Genomic DNA, 17,933 nt, shown 5'->3' with positions numbered 1-17,933 from the left:
AATTGTTAATGCTACTAAAAACCTTCAAAAGTCCTAAACAAGCACACCACTGCGCTCAGGGAGAAAATCGTAATACTTTCAGATCAGCTCATAAAAGGTTCCGGCACAAGGGGTCAAACTTAATTTTGATCCAGTACATCTCCAGCTCATGAACTACTAGCTGAACTAAAATTTTATTCGTTCAAACAAATAGCTCCGTTCGGAACCGAGAGGTCCTACCGCCAGCGGAATCAAAATTGTCCGACAACCACCTCATCAACAAGAGCAAAAATTACATCATCGACGATGAACTTGCACCGCAAAAAATTATCCTAAATCCATATGTTTTTGTTTACTCAATTATATTGTGGGTGTTGATTTTTGTTTAGTAGTCCATTCCACCCATGCCTCCCATCGCTGGCGCCTCTTTCTCTTCCTTGGGGATCTCTACAACGATGGATTCTGTGGTTGTCATGAGAGATGAAACGCTGCAAGAGAAAGGCGAGCATAGTTAGCACCGAAAGAAGCTAGAAGTAATAGCAAAATGGCTGCGAAAAGAAACTGTACGGTCAATCGTCAAACACACAAGAAAACAAGCTGTTTTTAGACAATTTGCTCAGATCATGTCAAATTGTGGTAATGAGAAATAGTACTGTAACAAACATATTGGTGTGGCATGCACTGACGCCATCGACACGTCTTCTCTCAAGTTCAAGAAATCGTTAAGCATGTTAGTAGAGAGCATACCTTGCAGCATCCACCAAGGCAGTTCTGATCACTTTTAGTGGGTCAATGATACCGGCCTTCACCATGTCAACATATTCACCTACAGAAGGTTATGTCACAGTTCGTGAATCAGCAACAAGCTTAAGGTGAGAATCTTAACACATTAGGATTAAGAAGAGAAATGGTCAAGATCATACCTTTAGCAGCATCATAGCCAAGGTCAGTATTATCTTGTTCCAACAGCTTACCCACAACAACAGCCCCTTCCACACCTGCGTTGGAAGCGATAGTGTGCACCGGTGTCTGCAAAATAAGTTAGATCATCAGCTTTCACCCAGAGAAGAAATCGGCAAAACACAAAATGAGATGTTCTTTCCCCTCCCAAACCTTCAAAGCATTCTGGATGATTTGTACACCAATCTTTTGATCAAAGTTTGCAGTCTGCAATTTATCCAGCTCCTTTGATGCATACAGAAGTGCAACACCTCCACCTGCATAGTAAGACATCAAGTCAACATCATCAGGCATAACAAATTGAATACAAGCCATCATCAATGAAGTAATCAGTAAAATTGGTGTGCTCGTACCTGGTACAATACCCTCTTCCACAGCAGCTTTAGTTGCATTCAATGCATCTGTCACTCTATCCTTCTTCTCACCAACTTCAGCTTCACTGGCTCCTCCAATCTGTAGGAAAGATCATGTAGTCACAGGTCAAAATAGGCATACTTAAGGCTGCCACTCGTAGCAGCACAATGTTAAACTCTCATTCACTCAACAACATTGTGTCCATGTGTGAGATATCTGAACTTCCCACGCTTTCATATTGATAAAATAGTGTCAAATGCTAGGGCTTAAACTGTAACATAGGCTTCCATTGTTTCGCAGTTGCAAATGCTTATAAGTCAAAATTTGAATTTTAGAACTTAACTTTGTGGTTTTTTCATCATGGTTTGTTTTACAGCTTTTTGCCTGAGTCACCATGAACACACGTATATAGAAGTTCTACCCACAAATTATTTTTCATTTTTGCCTTTTCTTCTAAAAAGCAAAACGATGTGAGCCATAGAGGCCTAACAACATCAGCACTTCAAGATGGTTTATTGAACAACGTTATGATAGAAAGTCTGCTAGCTGAATCAATATAATTGTGCAATGGAAACATAACATTATGAACCTCACCTTTAGAACAGCAACACCTCCAGAGAGCTTTGCCAACCGCTCCTGAAGCTTTTCCTTGTCGTAATCCGAAGTGCTTTGCTCAATTGCAGATCTAATCTGTAACACACCATTTATATAAGCTATCACAAGATCACAACCACAAATTTGAATGTAAAAAGTCACAAACAATGTAAACAAAAGTTGTACGAACATGCTCTGCCCTCTCTTCAATGGATTTCTTGTCTCCAGCCCCATCAAGAATAACAGTGTCATCCTTAGATACAGTTACCTGTCATGGATACGGGATGTTACTCAAACCATTGGAACAGTCTACAGATCTTCCACATATACAGTATGTAAATCCAATTTCCAAAAGAGTTAACATTACATCTTAAATGTTTGAGTACAGAACTGATAAAACATCAAATAAAACTATCTCCGAAGGTACCAAAGCTTATCCACCAGCCTTCTAGTAACCAACTAATCATACCTTCTTGCATGTACCCAACATCTGAGGCTCAAACTTCTCAAGATTCATTCCTAGCTCTTCCGTAATGACCTGAATCATTAAAGATGCAAACTTTAACCATGCAATCGTTTAACTATATATACCCAAAGGTGGAGAAAGGGAACTTTCTAAACTTACTTCTCCTCCAGTAAGGATAGCAAGGTCCTGCAAGTTTGCTTTCCTGTTCTCCCCAAAGCCAGGAGCTTTAACAGCACATACCTAAACAGCACATCCCACCATTAGGACAACTACAGATTCAAATGACAAACGCCAAGTAAATGAAATGCCCAGTATTTACTGACCTTGATGCCTGCACGAAGCTTGTTAATAATCAAAGTACCCAATGCCTCACTTTCTACATCTTCAGCAACAATCAGCAGAGGCCTTTGCTTCTGTTCAAGGCAAGAGTTAACCAGTTAGAGCAAGAAAAACAGTAGCGCCACCAATAACAGGCAGTTACTTTGTATAGGTAAATGCATACCTTCAGAGCCAACTCCAAGACTTTAACTACAGCATGCAGGTTCGAAACCTTCTTGTCATGTATCAGGATCAAGGGGTCATCCAGTTCCTGTTAAATCAGAGCACATGACTGAAATAGCTCCAGAAATAACTGAACATATTGGTCCCACAACAGAAATTAAAAACTTACACATTTCTGGGTCTTTGGGTTGGTAATGAAGTAAGGAGAGATGTAGCCTCTATCAAGTTTCATGCCTTCCACAACTTCAAGCTCATTATAAAGGGTGTTACCATCCTAGCATATGTTTAAGCAAACAAATTAAACAAAAACAGAGTGTTGGCATAAGCATCAAGGGAAGTCGCCCACCCAAATAGAGATAAAGAGGGACCAATCTCAGTTTTAACTTGGTTCAACTTACCGCAATGGTGATTACGCCCTCTTTGCCAACCTTCTCCATAGCCTTTGCAATAAGCTCACCAATTTCCCTTTCCCCGTTTGCTGATATTGTGCCCACCTTTATATATGAACATAAAAAAAAGGGTTTAGGGGTCTGCAATAAATTACATGAAGAGATCTGCAATGAATCAAAAGTATTACTTGTGCTATTTCCTCTGATGTGCTGATCATTCTAGCCATGCCCTTTAGATTAGTTACAACAGCATCAACAGCCATTGAGATTCCACGCCTTAGATCCATTGCATTCATGCCAGCAGCTACAGACTTGCAACCCTCAGTAAATATTGCTTTAGTCAAAACAGTAGCACAAGTGGTACCTGAATATCAGAACATCAGAATAGCACAGTTAGAGCAAAGAAAATATGCAACTAAGCAAATCCTAAAGTTCAATTCAATCCATGGACAAAAGCAACTATAAGACATCATAATTCAAGGTAGAATTGTTAAATCTTGAAAATGCAAGGCTGATGATTGAAAATGCTCAAACAACAATGGTTTACTATGGCAAACAGCAAATTAAATATAGTCAAATGCAACTTTATTTAAAACTAAAATAATGAACATCCATGCATAGGTTCCTATGCCAAACCAGATGTGTTGAGTAGTTATGTACCAAATAGACAAAACACTGAAGAAACTTCATCCCAGCTCTAGTTAATTAAATATTTCAGGAAGGCAAATCATGAGACACTCTGGAGTTGTTTATCAGATAACCAAAGTCTAGTATACTTTGGGGGAAAAAAGGGACTAATTATTCTGAACAGTAGGGTATAAGCATGCCCATACCATCTCCAGCAGTATCATTGGTCGCATTAGCAACCTGCTTTACAAGGCTTGCACCAACATTCTTAACTCTATCCTTGAACTCAATGCTCTTGGCAACAGTCACACCATCCTTTGTGACTTTTGGTGCACCAAAGCTCTGCTCAATAACCACATTGCGTCCCTGTAAAATGCACACATTAAGCCCAATCTGCAAATAGCTAACACAAAGCAATCTGAAAAATAAGAACATTAAAAAATGTATTTCCAATTAATACTGTACTGCAACAACGAAAGAACCATAAGACTAATTTTTTCATCCAAGAACAGGCACGCCCTGATTATGACAGTTATTTTCAATAACCGAAAGATGCCTTTCCATGAAAGGAACTCTGTTTATGTTTCTATATCCTATATAATGGCAACCAAAACTCAACATGCATTGAACCACACCATCTAGAAATAGTATCCGTTCATGCTTTGATCAACCATTCATATGTCATGTGCATTTACAACCCACCCAATATAGTTATTGCTATAAAATTGAACATTCATTAAGCCACATTCTAGAAATAACAACCATTGGATCTCTCTAATGTTTGCTCATATCCATCCACTGCAATTCTCCATCAACTGCTATAGAGCTCAAAATATTATCCTTTTATACATTACAAGTAAACATTTTTTTAGATTGTTTTCTTCAAGTTTTCTTGGAAATATTTCTAAATTTTCCAGTGTGACATGCGGGGCATCCACTAATATTTCACATCAAAGGAACTCCATTTATAATAGCTATACAACCATTAGCTATTCAGAAAGTATAAGCACAATGGCACATTTATGAATTAGGCAGAATGACACATTTATGTGCACAGAATTGTACCTTAGGGCCCATTGTCACTTTGACTGCATCTGCCAACTCCTCAACACCCCTCAGCATCAAAGCACGGGCCTCAACTCCAAACTTGATATCCTTGGCAGCATAGTTCCTGCTCCAGGCAAGCCTGCTTCCAACCTATACATCATCACATAGAAGGCAAGCAAGTAAAGAGGAGCTCGTTCCATTAAGGACTACCCTAACAGCCACCAACTCAAAACGCATGGTTGCAGGATAGTGACAATAACTGCTCAGTTGGAGCAGAATTGCATTTTCAGCTTATCAGCTAAACAATACCGGGCACAAAACGAGTAACTAACTCGCCAATAGTTTTCACTAACATCTAATCTAACAGGTAAGCAAAACCATTTTTTTTTCTTTTTTAAGACGCGGCAAGCACTGATCTGGCACTTGGAAGGAACAGATTCGACAAGATAGCAATTGAATGAGAAAATTGCTATTATAGCATCCTCAAAGTGTGCATTCGCTGGTATACCATCCTATAGTTTGCATTCGCTAAAACGCCACTCAAACAAGCCAAGCTCGTCAAAATACCATTTATCCCTTTTGCTGCAAGTAAAAAAGGTTTAATCCATATTTTCATAACCGTGTTGACCAAAATACCCCTAGCTGAAACGATTGAATTGTAACGTCGGTCTGATTTAAACTTGAGTACTAGTTATCTCTATTAGATACTTATCTCCATTAGAACATGATTTAAAATACTCGGTACAAAATGATGAAAAAAAAAAGAAGCCACGCTATAGAATTATTAAAGAAACCAATCATAGCATTTAAATACTTCACATAATTTACGGTCAACAAAAATGACATCTCACTGACCTCAACAAAATGCATGGCTTATTCAACTAGGCTACAACACGATGAAAAAAATAACTAGTCTACAACACGATGCAAAAAAATCAATCATTTCTAATAGAAAAAACAATGATAGCTAGCTCAATTATTTTAGACAGGGGTATTTTGGTCAGCATAGTTATGGAAATGTGGATTACACATTTTTAATTTGCAGCAAAGAGGACAAATGGTATTTTAACAAGCTTAGTTTGTTTGAGAGTGGTATTTTAGCGAATGCAAATTGTAGAATGGTATACCAGCGAATGCACACTTTGAGAATGTTATAATAGCAATTTTCTCCAATTGAATACACCGAAACTACTTATCCCTAACCATCAAAATGGACTATATCAAATTTCAAGTGCACCACTGGATTCTAGCAATCCAAACAAATTCCACGAAGCCCAGCGCATAAACCATACAGATCTCACACCAATCACCGAGACACGCGCAAACTGCCCCCCCCCCCCCCCCCACACACACACACACTAATCCTGTAACCCAAACAACCAAAACAGAGCAACCAACACAGCACGCAACAGCGACGACAAACCCCCCATTCCATTCGGCAGTAACCAGCTCACCTGTCGAGCGCTGCTCCCGGCTTGCCTGCACCAACAGCAACAAAGCACACACGCACACACACACACGGCGAACAGGTCAGCAACCAACCACCATAAAACAGCACGAGAATTCAGATCGCAATGCACCATGCCGAAGCGCGGGCAGAGGCAGGCACAGGCACTCACCGAGCCTTGGAGGCGAGGCTGGCTGCCGCGCGGTACATGGCGGAGTAACCGGGGTAGGAGCCGACGCGAGGGGAGGAGCTACCGGCGGCGAGGAGGCGAGCTGCGAAGCCCTTCTCTCTCTCTCTTTTTTTCCTTGGGGAGGAGGAGAGAGGAGAGGGGAGAGGAGGCGGGGATTTGAGGGGGGGAGTGGAGAGGAGACGAGGAGGCTCTAGAAGCATCCGCTAGGGTTTAGGGTTTTAAGGCGCGGCGGGCGGGCGGCGGCGCCGTGATGGGCTTCGGTCCAAAGTTGTCTGAACGAGACCCGGCCCAGCATGAGTCAGACCGGTCTAAGGCTCATTCGTCTTTTTGTATGAAGAATTTTAATTTCTAAACGAATATATTTTTGCCGGGCCGACCAAAGAATTAAGATTTCCAAGAGAGATTATACAAGCTAACGAATAATTTATATGATTGTTATTTGGTTTGTTGGAAGGAAGCACGATTGTTATTTGGTTTGTTGGAATGAAAGTATAGAAAAACCAAAAAAAATCCATATACTATGAGTGATATAGAGAGAGAAACAAAGGGAAATTTACATCAACTACAGCATCTTGGAATTCTTTCTGTGAATTGGTGTATATATGAATTACTACTAAGTGGTTGTTTAGATCCAGGGACTTTTTTCCTGATCACATCGGATGTTTTGACGTTAATTATAAGTATTAAATATAGACTGATAACAAAAATAATTATATAAATAAAGGTTATTTCATTAGCCAAATTTTTAAGACTAATTAATCTACGATTAGCAAATGGTTACGGTAGCATTACATTCATTAATCATGGACTAATTAGGCTCAATAGATTCGTCTCGCGAAATAGTCTAGAGAATAGGGTGACTTTTACTAATAGTATATATTTAATACTTCTAATTAGCGTCCAAACATTCGATGTGACAGATAAAAAAAAGTCAGAGAGAAACAAACACTCTCTAATCCTCCACGATTAGTATTTCTATGTTTACAATTCCTCCAAACCGAACAAGTCGTTAGCTTGTTGCCGATTTGAACCTGGGCAAAATTCTGCGATATCAAATTTTCGTAATATCAAACTTTGGTGGGGTAATAATCCGAACAAAATTTAGCCAAGGCAATATTACTAAGATCTGGTAATTCTAAACACTTCTGTTTTTATAACCACTGGTAAAATTTTAGTAAGGATTCAAATCAAATGAATCCAACTCTAACAAATTTTGCAAAGTATGCGAATTTTGGCATCGCCAGGTATTGGTTGTTTCCTAATTCAAATTGTTGGGTTGACAGCAATATGGTTTATTTTTAGTTTTAGATCGCTGAGAACATTTAGGTAAAAATGTAATTACGTTAATTTCTAAACGCTAATAAGTTATTTTGCTTATGCTTATTTAATTGAAAAGATGATGTTTGCCAAGACAAAGGTCTCATCTGGAGCACACTATTTTTTCCCGTATAAAACTTTCAGCAACATTTTTTCGTTTCTGTTTATGTTTATAAGGGAAAATTTAAATTTTTAAATTTAATTTTGGTCTTTTTTTCATCATATTTTATTTTTTCCTAGACTTCTAAATCAATAAGAACGTATATATATAATTTTTATTTATAAATCATTTTTTATTTGTAAATATAACGTTTGACATTTTCATAAAAATACCAAACAATCACCCCCTCAAAATTCCTATCGGACGACAAAGCTTCAAACGATGTATGAAATGGTCAAGCCTGTACTAGAATGTATGCAATTCCCATATTCCAAGCAGGATACATCAGTGTAGTGGGATTAACAAGTAGAAGAGCACGTTCCATTTCATATATCAAAACTGGTTTGTCTTGTCTACAAATGTATCGAATGGAGGGGGCTGACTGATGCATGATTGCATGGGGTAACAAGCATGTTGCGTGTAAGATCTTCTGAGCTTGTAATTATACATCACTGCCAAAGTTGATCGTGCAAGCTCAAGGCGATGATCCATGGAATGGAGCTGACAAATCTGGTGCTGGATCACCAGCTTCACAGCTGCAAAGGGGCTCCTTGTTCTAAGCAGATTACTCCTCTTCCTCTGCAGGTGGTGGTTGGAGTGCAGAGTTTCCAGACTGTTTAGCAGCAAGCACCTTGTCCAAGGTCTCGTCGGGTACCTTGATTCCATTCGTCTCCATTTCTGCTACCACTGCAATGGCTGCATCGATTTCCTCCAGATCAAGGCACAGCAGGATCACCTCGTCGTACAGAGAGCTGAGTCCAGTGCAGAAGAACAAAAAAAGGTCTAAGGCTGTCAAGTTTTGCGTATAAATTTAATTCAGAAACTACAGATAACTCTGTTGATGTGGGTTGTAAGCAGAGAGGTAAAGCACCATGTTTGACGGTGTAAGCAATGTATCAAATCATAAAGAACAGTCTGAACTTTTAATTTTGTTTAAATACAAGAATTTAAGCTAAGTATTGCAACAATGCAGCAGCCTACACAGTCATGTGCATCAGGAACTGTAGTTAATCCTGCGCAGCAAGAGCTATAGGAAATATGCCATAGGAGTTAAAAATTATAGTGTTTTATTATAGATTCAAAACTTTCATCATTATATGGGTTTCAAACTCAAAACTTATATAGCAACAAAAGCACTAGTGAAGATATATATATATATATATATATATATATATATATATATATATATATGGTGAGCCCAAAGTGTTACCTTCCAAATTTATAGCCAAGGCTATGCGTTGTCTGCAATATTGTCATAAAAGCAGATGGGATTGGTGCTCTCATTGCAGCCCGCAATATAATGGCACAATCTCCAATCGTCGGGTTCCCACCAAGCTCTATTACCTAAATGTTAACATAGCAGACATGGCACAATTCAGAGTTCAAACATAAAAAGTTTTGGTGAAAGCTTAAGACACACGTATCATGTCATAATAGGCTAACCTAGAAATACAATAACAAATGGAATGTAAATTGAATATAATTCGAGTAATGGAACTAGTCTAAATTCAGCATCCCAAAGTATGCAGTGATCTACAGCTCCATAAGAGAGGATGGTTAACCAAACAGACACAAAGTCAACGTGCAATGCCAAACCAATATAGTACCTTATGCATTATCTTGATAGCCAACTCAACCTCCCATTCTTGTGACCACTTGCGTGGCATCTTATTTTTAATCTCCCTTTCCCATGTCCATCCCCAGGCATCTGCGGTAGTATACATATCTGACACATCGAACAACCTTGTCTCGCGCATAACCTTAAAAGCTTCAATAGGATCTTCAGGAAACCAATCTTCATCATCGTCAATCTACAAGGGCAGCACATTGACTCAAAAAATGTAACGGTACTGAAATACTAGCACTTAACATAATATATAGCTGATGTAAAAAATTTAGAAAATAAACAGATATTCTTGTGATTGATTGTCTACAGTCTATAGCCTAAAATTCCTAGAGGATATATTCCAAAACATCAAAAAAAATACATTCAAGTTATATGGGAGTGTACAGATGTAGGAGTATACAATATGCACCAAAATTCTGTTCATTTGCATTGAATTTTATAGTTGTTAACATGGCATGAAACATTAAATTCAGATGATTGCAAGTTTCAGAAAAATGGGGGAAATTAATTTGCAATAGAAAGATCAATCAGGGAATAGCCATAGTTGCATAAAAGGTGTGCATAAGAAGTCAAGACAAACATAGATTGCACATAGCTGTACTTAGTAACATGAAATGTCACTTTCATACCTCAGGTACCCTTTTTAACTTCTTTGATGAAACTGGTGTCTTTTCTAGATCCTTTAATAATTGGACTCCTAACATTTGAAGATATTGCTTGGGCCCTTTTGATGGTTTGTCCTTAGTTTCATCTCTGGCTTGATTTTCTGTTTGTTCAACAACATCCTCCTCATCGATCTCATCTTCTTCTCCTTTTGTGGCATCATCTTCATCGTCATCGTCATCATCATCATCATCCAACTCATCATCTAAATCTGCATCTTCTTCATTATTATCTTCTTCACAAAGATAATTTCGAGTTTCTCCCAGAAAACGACGCTTCCAAAACTCTGTATTCCCATCTTCTAGCTTGATTCGTGAGATCAATTCATCTATGTCTTCATCAACCTATCAGGAGTGTTATACTTAAATACATCCAGCAAAAAATAGCAGGCTTGCAGGTAACACCCTCATGGAGTAACAACAACAGATAGGAATAATGCAGCAAATATTGTCAAATTACATACCTCTTCCTCATCTTCCACAGGAGGAACCCAAAGTGGTATGCCACGTGAACGATTGATTCTCCTAGCCTTTTGAACCCGCTGGTAAAGTACCTGCCTAGTTCCATCTGTAGGCAACCCTTGTGCCTCTAGCTCAGTCTTCAGCTCAGATACTACCATTTTGCTAGCTGCCTTGGGCTTAACAACATTTTTCTTTGGCCCTACAACTAACTTTTTTAGTCTTTCAACAACTCTTCGTACATCATCTTCAGAAACATCACCTAATATACCAGGGCCTTCATTCCTCAGTGTTATTAGGAGTTTACGATGATATAACTTCAATTCCTCAAAGCAGCGCTGTTTAAACGATATCTCTATAGGGTTTGAATAGGCAAACCCAAATTCATCTGGATCTAAAGGAGTTTTCCCTCTTCGAGGCACCCAGCGTTTGCGCTCACCTGTAAGACCCCCTTCTTCAATATATCTACAAAGATAGTATGAATGAAACAACTAATACAGATTACATAATTAGGGAGTTTTGTTGGCAAATGTGAATATGTGATGGACAAAAGCTGACATGTCATCTTGTACATTAAGAACATAAACCTCTCAAAATCATACCTGGCAACATAATCAATTTCGAAACCAACATCTGCTTCTTCTTGTAACGGTTCTATCCAGGTGCTCACCAACGTGCGATATTTTCTGTTTAAGATCATTGCTCTGGGTGCAATAGTCTGACCATCGTTAGCCATTGCCTCTAATGCCTCGAGCAACTCATCAGCTCTTCCTGGTTATAAAAATAAGTTACCTGCTCAGGAAAGTATTAAAAGTTCATAATAGTGCAAAATCTCTAAAAGTACAGGAGACAAATTACTTATATATTGAGTACAGAATATAGAATAGAAGTATGGAACTACAGTTGTGTTTAATGTAACCATGTAATTTTCATGAGCGTGTTTTGATGTTATTGGTTCCTATTGCCAAGAGCTGTCAAATAAAACAAGAATTTAGAAGGTCAAGGTATTACAAGCTAGCTATGCATATAAAAAATATGCAGTTATGCACACAAAGAAATAAAATAATAATTAAAATAGCTATTTCACTTTCCTTTACCTTTGTCTTTCAGAGGATTAATGATAAGAATAAGATAACCATTTCAGAATAACATTATCAAGGTAAAACCACGAAATATGCATTTAGCAGGTCAAGAAAAAAGTGCATGACAGCATGAGCTATATGCCTCCATTCTAGGTTCTTGTCCTTCTGTGCAGTGAACCCTTGCCCACCAGTAGAGATCGTAAACAGTTGCATGACATAACAAGTAAATTTTCCATCTTAAGGATAACACAGAAGGGGCAAGGCTTACCATCAAGGCAAAGAGATCGTAGATATAAAGAAAGCGGATCACCACAATTCCCTTCATTGTACAAAACTTTTGTTCCACCAGGGATTCTCCGTAAGGCGCGAAAATGTCTTATTGCTTCGTTAACCATACAGTACTTGGTGAAGCACTCCACTAGCAACCTGAGAATAGTACTTGGTCATCACAACAGTGTTTTTCCAAAAGAGAAACATACTGAAAATGATAAGAGTCAGCAAATAGGGATGGCTATTGATATTCAGAAGTCAAACTTGACAGTGTGCTTGCTTCCTCATTATATACTATGAACTGTTGTACTAGTGACTATCCTTGTAGCTTTGTAAGATTGTAACTCTATGTACATACGCATATGTTCTTGCATTAGGCTGAATACGTTTGTGGTCTTCCACCATCATGCCTAGTAATTCAGCCACATCTGCTGCTCTGCAGACAAAGTACATTGTGAAATTAAAAAACAACAGAGCAGTGTAATACTTAAATCCTGATCTAACAGAAAGAATTTAAATATGGAGAAGGATGTAGAAAACTACAACAAAAATAAGCTATGGTTTACAGTTTTCACAGCATGTTTCTTCTGAATAGTTTTAATGTTGAAGACAGATAATGCCTAATAAGAAGCATGTTGTTACCATTCTTAGAGCTTTCCCTTCATGTTCCATGGAGCTATGACTATTGATATGCTTATGTTACATCAAATCATTGTGTTCAAGCAGTTGGTCTTGGTGCTAACAAGTATTCGACATGAATCCATTATTGTATAACTGTGTAGACGACAGACTAAGTTCAAAAGGAGCGAACAGAACATAGCAAACAAATACTGCAGAAAAAATTGCCATTAAGCATACCTGTCATAGGATTTAGCTCTAGTAAATGCTTGTATGACCCAATTATAGGACTCGGTATCCGGTTTCATATAGTCTAGAATGAGAAAACAAAATCAGTATAGAATAGTAAAAAAAAAGGAGTAAAAAACATCAATAGTGCACATGTCAATTCTTCAAGTTATATGTACTGTGGAATCATGTTGTTGATAAATTAAATAACAGTAAACAAAATAAACAATGACGTCAAGAAGAAAATCAGAGTAAATGATGACCTACCTTCACCTCCATATTCCATGTTTTCAAATGTTGCAAAAGCAATCTCAGGAATTCCACAAGTAGCCTGAATCAAATACAAACTTATATACAAAGGAAAAAAGTGACTATATTTGCAAATACAGGACTTACTAAACTATGGCCCCGTTCGAATTCGCCCACTAGGCTGGGATAATCTCTCGATTACCATGAGCACGTTTCCCATGCTGCTAAATGGTGTTTCTTTTTTGCAAATACTTTCTATATAAAGTTTTTTCATAAATTCAGATAAATCTATTTTTCAAGTTTGTATCACCTCCATTTCATACTATAAAACATACACATTGATCCATGGATAAATCTAGGTAAGACTAAAACATCTTCTAATATGGAACAAAGGGAGTAATGGGTAATGCTTAATCAATATTGCGCAAATAAGCTTCCTCATTGTGTATGCCATGGTTAAGCTCAGGTGAGAAGCTTGTTTGAAGACAGTCTATGTTCTTGAACAAAACCACTAGTTTTTCTTTGGTACGCAGGCTGCAGGTGCAAGTGTTTATGTGTTTGGGGAAACAATCATAGCACTCATGTATTCATATTACCAAGCTGCATTAGCTAACAATGTGCAGTACATGCAGAGCTCTTATTCTATCCGGAATTTAATTGGCAGCTATATGTTTCTTTTTCATTATGGAATGTTGATAGGTTAGCTAAGCAAATTAAGGCAGAAAAGAAACTGTAATAAACATTTGTTCATATGCAAATCAAGCTCATAGTCTCACCTGCACACTTAGGAGGCAATTGAAATGGAATGTGGTTGCCATTCTTCCATCAGCCTCCATTTTGTATGCAACTGTAAGAGCATTGGAGTGATCACCAGCTTTACAATCTTCTTCAATCAAAAGATCGTAAATTTCATCAGTCCCTCGTAAACCACCTTCTGTTCCTTTCAGAAATACTGTATTGGCGTCCTCCAGATAGTTATTCTTGACTAGTTCCTCTGTTCCATAGAAGGAAGACTATTATAGTCATTAAAATAAAGAAAATGATATATGAGATGTAGACCAATTTACATACCTACAAGAATTAACCAAGCCTTGCGAATATCATACTTATATCTCTCCATAGCAGCGAGAATCTCCATGCCCCTGGTAGCAAGACCCTTCTTGGCGAAAACACGGACTAAAGCCACAAATGTTTCATGTAAAGGGCGCACCCCAGAACTTAGCTCCCTTCTAAGAGATTGCATCTGTATCAAAAAAAAGATATATAGCATTACCATTACCATTTTGTAAAACCTGTACATGTATCTCATAGAAGAAATATATTTATGTTTACTTCGAGTATACTTATTATTCATGAGATGTGAGAAAGTTCTGCAGGCATAATTAAGAACCTAACACAAACTTAGGACTTGTAGGCCTACAATAAGTTTGGATCCATCACCTAAATAAAGCACATATGACCAAAGATTCAACTTTCAGCATGAGTGGATCCAAAACAAAAGGTGCTCAGCCACTGAGCCACAACTGGTCGTATGTGCCTACCTGACACTAAATCAGATATCGAAATAAAATTGCATTACATACAAGCTGCTCTAGAAGATGATTACAGGGAAGAAAATTTTCATGTGTTGCATTTGCAGAGAAATGGAATTACGTATACTAGGGCTGCCCACTGCTCCTTTGATGTTTGCTCTTGCGGTTCTAACTTCATTTGGTGCTTGTCTTGACATGCTGTTTTCTTTTACCTTGTAGGCCAGCTCAAAAAGCTTTCTGTTTCTGTTTCTGGAATGAAAGTAGGTTCCAAATTCTCAAGAAAGATGCAGTAGATACAAGCCTTACAAACCCACATTATATCCGATCAGCTAAAAGCAGCCAAAGACATAATGAATCCTTGTATAAGTTGACTGCACTGCATAACTCCAATACCTTATGCATCAATTCCAAGGTAAGATCAAAAAAGGGGCAGGGCATTTACTAAACGTGATGCAAACCCAAGTCGATCCTAGAATTCGAACGAATTGGGTGGAGTGTTTAAACAGCCTCGTCTCGTTACCACCGTATAGTTTGCACTCTTGCACCTCCACGTTGCACAAACCCATCACGGAACATTCAAGCAAATCCTCACAACTTTGACATTTCCATGGACTCGGCAACATAAACTCGACCAACAAATTGCCAAATGCTCAATTCCACAACGCAGCACACACGACGCACTTCATCAAACACGCGGAATTCCCTAACCCCACAAAATTAGAGCAGCAATCTGAGAGGAGAGAATGTGCTTACGGCGCCCTCTGCGTCGCCGGCGAGAACGTGTGCGGCGACGAGGCCGTGGAAGGAGCGAGGCCCTGGGGAGAGCCCCGCGGCGACCATGTCGTAGATGGCGTCCGCGACGCCTGCGGCGTCCGCGGCGCGCGCGCGCTCCGCGAGCTGCTCGAGGAAGGCGAGGCGCAGGCCCTTCTCCACCGCCCCCGCGGCCGCCGAGCGGTCGCCGCCCGCGCCCTCGCCCAGCCGGCGCCGCCGGGTGCGGCGCCGCTCGACGAGGGCGGACGCGCGCGTGGTGGAGCGGGGGAAGCGCGCGGTGGCGGCGGTGAGGGGGAAGGCGGAGGAGGCGGGCGGCGCGGGGGAGGGGGAGGGGGCGGGGGCGGGGCTGGAGGGGGTGGCCATCGTGGGCGTGGGCGTGGGTTTAGCGGAAATGGGAGGGAGGGGTTTTGGATAAGGATGATGGTTCGGAGTTTTGGAGGGAGAGGGAAGAAACGGAAAAGGCTTTTACCGAACTGGGATACCCTACACGAAATCCAGATTCTCTCGGTTAAAGAACATAACAACATACGGTAAAATAGTCTCGTTACAGTACTGTTCACCGGTACCGTAACGAGATGTATTGGTTGTGAATCAAATGACTGAAAATATATCTAAAGTCATAACACTCTTCATCTCTAACCTTTTAACAGAAAGTTAGAGGATCTCTTTGCGATGCTGCTGTTACTTTCCTATATAAATATATTCTTTGTTTTAAGAGAGAATTCACATTGTGGGACTGAGATTGTTATCGATGAACGATGTACCACTAAGATTGTTACCGATCTTATAGTATTCACTTTACCACATTCTGTATCGTACCATTGTCTTTTTCTACGTATGTCACCGTCCGTTAAGTTTTCGTTAGTATTGTACCATTTAATCCTAATGACCAAAATATCTTGTGAATAAAAGTTTTTAAAACTTGGGGAAAAAACTCTAGAATATGATATCTTAAGTCTTTTGGCCAAAGTTTGGATATATACAATCTTATGTTTACAATTTGATATTTCAGAACTTTTGCCAAAAATTTAGAAGTTTCTGTTCTAGCTGTATTTGGTCATTAGGATAAAATTATATACAACTAACAGAGACTTAACAAACAGTGCTAATATATTGTGTAAGTTAAACAAAATAAGATGATGAATTATAGATTGTGATAAAATCAGAGTTGTATTTGGATAGGTGGCAAACTCACTTGCACATAAGGGATTCTCTTGTTTTAAAATAAGATTATTTTTTTAGTGATTATTGAATTGGAGCTTGTGAATTTATAGAGAAATATATTAGAAGTAGATAGAGCAGGGAGCAGGGACGATTGCATTCAAAGCGAGGATGATGGTATGGAATTTGATAAATTGAAGGTTATATTATACTTCTCCATTCCAAAATATAAGCATTTATAGAATTTAGATCATGTGTCATTATATAAGCATTCGTGCACTGATTCTCATGATAATTTCAATGATTCTAGAGCCAGTTAGATGCTTAGAAAAAATTCTAATTGATTTAAAATTCAAAAATTGGCCATTGAGTGACTAAAAGACAATCTTTTGGCATCTCTTAGTCTATGCTAAACAACCTATAAATATTTATATTTTAGAATGGACGAGGCAGTCTTTTGTATTCATATTGGTATGTCTATGGTGGGTAAAAAATAAAGTTAGTTTAAAAAGATGAAAGGAGAACTAGTAATAAACATGCATTTTTATATATAATAGAGTAAATTGAATAAATATACATGCTCCCTCCATTCTACTCCCATGGTAAAAAAAAATCAATTTTAGACTACCTCATATCGATTAATACAAAGCCACAGAGATTATAATAATCTTCATCTTTTTACATAATCATAATTCATACTTTTGGCCCCTACTTTTTCAAATTTCAATACATTTATCACTCATTTTATTAGAATCTAATGCAATAATTGCTCAAAAATAAATTCATTTTATAATGATTGAGAAAAGCTAGAAATAAAGTTTTTTTTATATGAAGGTAGTAAAATGTAAGCACTGTTAGAATTTAAATCTATACCATAGTACAAGCATTCTAGCACTTTATAATACTACTTCTCACATCAACCAATCATCATTCAAAATTCTTTTTATTTTATCCCACATATCTTTTCACCCATTAATTCCTCATTTATATAACCATTTGTAACAATGGAACCCATGAGACATATGTATACACTTCACATTTATATCAAATCCTTTTTCTATTAATAGCAGACAGAAATTGTTGCACGAACGATTTCAGCCGTCGTCGCCGTGATTTTTGCCACGTCCGTTACGCTGTCGTACGTATAGAACAGACATGTGCATGTATGACTGCACACGTAACGTTATACCCATGCAAGCTCAAAGACACGGAAACTAGCGACACATCCTAGATCTTACTTAAA

The 17,933-nt window shown here is 38.5% G+C and overlaps 2 protein-coding genes across 2 annotated transcripts; both read right to left on the bottom strand.

Annotated features, from left to right (window-relative positions):
* Positions 1 to 348: 348 nt before the first annotated feature.
* On the bottom strand, positions 349 to 6,689 carry LOC102709114 (chaperonin CPN60-1, mitochondrial). Its single transcript, XM_006662355.3, has 18 exons — positions 6,537 to 6,689; positions 6,372 to 6,396; positions 4,936 to 5,067; positions 4,077 to 4,236; positions 3,432 to 3,607; positions 3,253 to 3,348; positions 3,024 to 3,128; positions 2,856 to 2,942; positions 2,677 to 2,766; positions 2,513 to 2,593; positions 2,357 to 2,425; positions 2,078 to 2,155; positions 1,888 to 1,983; positions 1,293 to 1,392; positions 1,093 to 1,196; positions 903 to 1,008; positions 727 to 805; positions 349 to 467 (listed from the first exon to the last, which is right to left on the bottom strand). The coding sequence occupies exons 1-18, from the start codon at positions 6,572 to 6,574 to the stop codon at positions 365 to 367; spliced, it is 1,725 nt and encodes a 574-aa protein (XP_006662418.1). The 5' UTR covers positions 6,575 to 6,689; the 3' UTR covers positions 349 to 364.
* A 1,548-nt stretch (positions 6,690 to 8,237) lies between these two features.
* LOC102708836 lies at positions 8,238 to 15,892 on the bottom strand. Its single transcript, XM_040528511.1, has 13 exons — positions 15,512 to 15,892; positions 14,298 to 14,469; positions 14,003 to 14,220; positions 13,245 to 13,308; positions 12,990 to 13,062; positions 12,490 to 12,567; positions 12,130 to 12,287; positions 11,382 to 11,550; positions 10,785 to 11,244; positions 10,288 to 10,665; positions 9,639 to 9,842; positions 9,242 to 9,375; positions 8,238 to 8,783 (listed from the first exon to the last, which is right to left on the bottom strand). The coding sequence occupies exons 1-13, from the start codon at positions 15,890 to 15,892 to the stop codon at positions 8,597 to 8,599; spliced, it is 2,676 nt and encodes an 891-aa protein (XP_040384445.1). The 3' UTR covers positions 8,238 to 8,596.
* Positions 15,893 to 17,933: the final 2,041 nt, after the last annotated feature.

This window comes from Oryza brachyantha, chromosome 10, assembly GCF_000231095.2.
Source record: "Oryza brachyantha chromosome 10, ObraRS2, whole genome shotgun sequence".
NCBI lineage: Eukaryota > Viridiplantae > Streptophyta > Magnoliopsida > Poales > Poaceae > Oryza > Oryza brachyantha.
This window is presented reverse-complemented; position numbering and strand designations above follow the sequence as displayed.